Genomic DNA, 5,800 nt, shown 5'->3' on the forward strand with positions numbered 1-5,800 from the left:
TGTTCAGCCAGACCTCAGGTGACTCCCAGTGATGGTTGTCTTAATTTTAATGAGATTGTTAGTAGAGAAAAGCACAGCATTTACCTTCTACGCCATCATGACCAGACCCCTGACATTTTTTTTTCTTGCTATGATAGTCGTAATATCTAACAATTGAGGATGATTTTAGGGGGAAGATGGAAAAAAAGATTCAGAGAATCTTCCCCCTCTACCTGGAACAACTCATGTTAGCCTTTCTGTGTCCCTGCCCTCTTTTTGTCTTCCTACCTCATGGAAGGAATGAAGCCAAAAGAGAAAGAGAGTGAGAAGAGGAGACAAAGAGATTAAAGCTGATACCTGTCTACTCTCACAGAAGCAAGAGACTGCTTGGAGAAGAGATCCCAAGAGAGATGCTGTCTCTTGAACTCCTAGGGCAGTGGGCCAATGCAATGGAATGTGATGACTTTATTACTATGTTGCTCTTCTTCAGTGTGGAAGAGAGTATTGGGAGAAGGGGAAAGTTGAAAAAAACATTTATTAAGATTTGTCTTCCTAAGGTCTAGGTTAGTAGTTTTCACACAACACTCACATGTATAGTAGACATGTGTCATGGTTTAGCTCTCCAGCATATCCTCCTTAATAATATCCTAGTCTCTCTTTGGGAGACTTTTTTTTCTTTTGACAGCAACAAGAGATCTTTATTGGTCCCTAGGACCTTGATCCAGCCAGGGCCACATGGGAACCTAGGTAAGGAAAAGTCTGTTTCCTGCAGGAAAATAAAAAATCTTCCATGAGGCACTATAAGGGAGAGGTGATGCCCTTCTGGCGTCCTCCTCTGGGGCCTGTCCAAGATCCTTGGTGGGTCGGAGTGCTCCAGTCCCTCCCGCACTATAACTTTTGGTTCTTGCTCAGCCCATTGTGGCACCAGATGTTATGTTTCCGCAGCAGCCACTAGTACTCCCAGGTCTCATGGTTCAGTTCCTCTAGCTTCTTTGCTGGGGGACCCACATTCATCTGAAACAGCCACTCAGGATGCTTGGCCTCCAACTTCAGGACCACATCCTGGCACTCCTTGTAGATGTTGACACCTATGGCATACGTGGTAAGCCGGACGAAGTCTGTGCACACCTCTGGGTCCTTCAGGGCATCACTGACCACACTGCCTTTGCTGCCTTTGCCACTCTTAATGACCAGTTTCATGGCATAATCCTGTCCAAGGAGTCTTCCAGGAACAGTGGGGTCAAGGAGCTCCTGAGCCTGCCAGCCCTCCCAGGCCCAGGTAGCCCCGAATAGGTGTTTGGCCGCCATGCCACATGCCAGCTGCCTGCACTGTGTGTTTTCAGAGATCTCTTTGGGGGACTTTCCATTGCATGTGGTCTTACTGGGAGGCAGTGATTATATTTCATTACAACATCCCAAGGGCCAGAACCTTGTTCTCCATAACTCTTTGTAGCCACAAGGCAAGCATGTAACTGTTAGAAAAATTCCTGAAATTAATTTTCAGGAATTTAAATAAATTAAATATATAGTGTTAGAATCAGAGGATAAAAGGAGAAGCTTCTTTATTTTTATGGATATTAGAAGTGTAATGTTTTAGAGGTAAACAGAAGGACCTTTCTATATAAAATTCATCTAGGCAGTTTCATCACAGTGGAAGCAGGAATAATGATGATGATGGTGATGACGATGTTGATGTTGATGGAGTGGTAATGGATAACATTTACTGAACGCCTTTTCCGGGCCAGATACTTCACATTGATGATATATTTTATCCTTACAACAATCCTGTGCTCTAAGTGCCATTACAATCTCCATTTTTCATAAAACTGAGGCTTAGAGAAGTTAAATAACTTGCCAAAGATCATACAGCTAGCAAGTGGGCTTTAAATACAGCTATGTCTGATTCCAGAGCCTGAAGTGTTTACCATCATGCTGGGCTGCTCTTCTCATAGCCAGGAATTAAAATTATTGATATGAGCTTAGCTGAAACTCATGAAAGGAAGAGACAAGGGCACCATTAAATTAGCTGACCACAGAGTGTGACCTATGAAGCAAGGCTCATGTGACAAAGTCATACAGTCATGATTGAAATGAAATAGGATGTACTGAATGATTAGATGTTGCAGGGAGGGTGAAGAACTGTTTGGTGACTACAAGAAACGATGAAGACAGCATGGAAGAATGATGCAATTAGAGATGGAGTGTGCTGTGTCAAAAGTGGTATGTGCTATTCTCTGGCTTGTGTGGATTTAAAGGAGCCAGCCAGCTCTTCTATCTCCTGCCATTATCTTCATCAATATTCTGTTGATTTCCTGATTTTACAAAACTTATTGGAGTCTTAACCTCGCAGTTTTGTTCTCCTCCTGGTCACTCAAATATAATTACATTGTTAAAATCTCTGCTTTTAAACATTCTTCCATGCAGTTCTGAGCTACACTGGGACAAAATTCAGGTAACCTTTTGGGGTGTGTGTGTGTGCATACCCATGTGCATACACATGCTTGCACAATGTGTTCCAGTTTATTTCTCTTTGGTTTCATACATCTCTATTGGTAGGCAAATTATATTTGAAAATGCTCAGTTCAAATATATGTGATATTGCATGCTTGATGAATTCTAATAATGGTGATTTGCATATTTCAAATGTAAAAAAGTTACTTTTGAGGTTCTCTTTTGAGAGTTTCTAAAGATTTAGAGAAGCTGCTTTTGTGTATGGCATGAGAATTATGGTTTCGTGCTATGAGATGTGTGTGTATTTTCATGAATGCATACTCGTGTGTATACTTCTCCCCATCACAGTGTTTTGCCGCAATTGAAACATTACAGAGCAATCCCCAGCAGGAAGCTGACAGATACCCTGAGGGCCACTAGTAGTGTGATAGCCTCAGAGTTGTGAAAAAGAAACTCGAAAAATCATGTTAAAATAAGAAACATTTTTAATCTCCTAGAGCCGTAGATATAGTAACATTAATGAATATAAAATTCACACAGGTATCTAACCTCAGTATAGATTGGAAAGGATGAGACATAGTACCCTCCACATCCACACACACATACTCCTTAAAAAACACTTCTCAAGAGCCCTTGTTCATATTAGTTGTTGGGGAAATGTGCTTTCATATGAGAAGCAGAAAGTATTGGAGGAGAAAGAGTGTGTGTTCAGGTGTTTCAATAGCTGTATGAGGGACATAGTTGCTTATGGATTTCAGTTGTTTGCCAAAGTCCAAGGCCCCTATGTATATCTCCCCCTCCTCCTCCTCTGTTTGAGACTCTAGACTGGTGAATGTGAGCCTGGCAGGCTTGCAAGCTGGATAAGCCCCAAATCAGAGGTTCATTATGTTGAAAAGAATCATAGGGCTTATACAAATTACTGGAACCAGTATCACAATGAGGACCAAATCCAGTTTTCTATTTTGTGAACTTTGTGATAAGAAAGGTAAACTACCAGGAGTCTCATTTGTTTAAGGACACATAGGCCTCCTGGGATAAATGGTAAAGGTTCTTAGCATAGTAAGTGTAAAAATGTGAACAAAGAAGGGGAGACAAAAAGTGTTCCGACATGGAGGGTTGACAGGAACTCACTTGAAATTTGGAGAAGTCCCTGGGCTCCTTCTTGTAACACCAGTTTGGAAGTATTAAAAAATGCACTTAATGGAACACTAGAGGGCAACCATTATATTCCTTCTGGCCTGATCCTTTGGAACTTATTCCACAGCAAAGGAAAGAACAAAATCAAAATAGTCAGGATACCTTTCCTAATACAAGATAGTATGCATATGAGAATAGATCATATTAAGCTGGTCAAGAGAATGTTGCTGAAAGAAAGATGCTCCCCAGTGGGGATTCCTGTAGCAGTTGTGGTGGCAGCAAAAGCAGCAATGGAGTGGTGACAATTGCATTAACAGTGCTGGAAGCAGTTAGAGGTGCTACAAATATTAATAGTAATAACTACCACTTATTGAGGCTTACTGCATATCGAGCCTTTTAAAAATATATTTCACTAATTCTATAGAGTAGGTACTAATTTATCTCCAATTTATGTATGACAAAACAGTCAGAGAGTTAAATGTCTGGCACAGGGTCACATAACTGCTGAGTGGCAGCCAAAATTCAAAGATTTTTCATTCTAAACCCTATGCATTTAATCCCTGGTCTATATTTTAACAAGACTTGCCAAAAATAACATGAACTTCCTTGTATTAGGTTTGGAGTTTCAGAACATTTATGATTTGGAAATTTTAAGTAGACCTCACTGAAAGGTTGTAATGACCCCCTAAAAAGGCAGCATGATTTGATTTTTCCTTTCTCTGGAATCTAGTTTGCCTGTGTGAGAACTGAGGTCAGTGCAGAGCAATGGTTCTCAATAGGACTAGTACTGTCCTCTAAAAGAAATTTTGGAAATTTATTAAAGCATATTCATCTTCTGTATTTCTGCCCAAGCCTTTACATGTAGAAATAAATATTGTTTTATAATAAATCACTTTTCCCTTTTTCTCTCCCTTATATCATAAGACATTTTTTTTTTAATTACATGTGGAGGAAGGTTGAATCACCTATGATTTTCATTTCAGGATAATGGGAGGAGTTAATTTTTTATTAAAAAGAAGCATTGGGTTAATAATGACTGTTGCAGAGGTTTATAATGACCCCTCCAGTCTGTGGTTCAAAATTTGTCTTGGGGCAAGTGAAGCAATGCAATGCCCGGTGTCAAAAGTATTAGGATGACCTGACAGCCGAGGCCTACCTCCCTGATCCTTTGGACCTGGGATTGCCTACACCTAGGGAACCCTGAAGCTAATGTTCTGTTGCTACTGTCTAACATTACAGAGGTTCCTTCACAAAAGACCATATAGCTTTAGATTGTGATCTCTTTTTCTCTCCAGTACTAGCCTCTGTCTGCATAATGAGGCTGTAGGGAGGACAGTCTTCTTGCTACTCTGAGTGAGATGGATGGAATAAAACAGGAAATCCATTTAAAAAAGTTATAAGTGTGTCTCCTGACTACCTTCAGTTTAGCTCAGGTCACATCGATTAGGTTCAGACCATAGATTCTCTGTTCTACTCACCTAGTTCCATCTCTCCCATCCATACTGGTGGGCTATTCCTTCCTTCTAATTTAGGGAACTCTCCATTCCTTTTTCGTATGTCGGCCCCGCCATAACCCTTGGGTTTCAGTCTAAGACTGCTCACTAAGCAGGTAGCTAAACTTAATTCCATGTCTATGTCTGTCAAAGGCTTCTACTGACATCTCTTAACAAGTCTTACCTGCCAGAGCTGCCTCTAGAAGCTACTTCTTCTTCTAAGGCCTTTCTGAACTATTCCTAAGCTCCTTCCTTCCCCTAGTCATTCCAGCCTGAGTCAAGTGTCTGATGATGTTATGTGACCTCAGTCTCTATGTACAGCATATTTTCTCTCTGGCATGCTCTCCATTTAATTCAGTCATCTTATCTCTGTCATCCTCCTAAACAAGGGGCTTCTCATTTGTCTTACTGGTGATGAACATGCTACACTGGAAGTTCCATGAAAGTAGAGACACATCTAAGACAGTGATATTCACTGTCTTAGACACATGTAAGACAGTGATATTCACTGTCTTACAACCTGAGCCTACTAGCACAGGTCCTGACACTGAGTGGGCATTCAATAAACATATTATATATAAATCACTGATTGACTGTGAAGCCCATATTTCCACTTTTTATTAAAAGCAATGAGACCATGGTATCTACTTGGTCCCCAAATAACTATTAAATCTATAGGCTATCTATAAGGTGTCACAGATATTGATTAGCACAGGAACACAGGCTGTTCCTCACCAGGG

At 40.6% G+C, this 5,800-nt stretch overlaps 1 protein-coding gene across 1 annotated transcript; it reads right to left on the reverse strand.

Annotated features, from left to right (window-relative positions):
• Positions 1 to 930: 930 nt before the first annotated feature.
• On the reverse strand, positions 931 to 1,287 carry LOC120612270 (39S ribosomal protein L54, mitochondrial-like). Its single transcript, XM_039874735.1, has one exon. It carries the CDS (start codon positions 1,285 to 1,287, stop codon positions 931 to 933), a length of 357 nt encoding a protein of 118 aa, XP_039730669.1.
• Between the last annotated feature and the right edge of the window lie 4,513 nt (positions 1,288 to 5,800).

The sequence above is a fragment of the Pteropus medius genome, unplaced genomic scaffold (genome assembly GCF_902729225.1).
Source record: "Pteropus medius unplaced genomic scaffold, Ma_sr-lr_union100, whole genome shotgun sequence".
Classification (NCBI taxonomy): Eukaryota; Metazoa; Chordata; class Mammalia; order Chiroptera; family Pteropodidae; genus Pteropus; species Pteropus medius.

Excerpts from the sequence above, each read along its gene's own strand:
- LOC120612270 (XM_039874735.1), bottom strand. The coding sequence starts at position 1,287 with ATGGCGGCCAAACACCTATTCGGGGCTACCTGGGCCTGGGAGGGCTGG.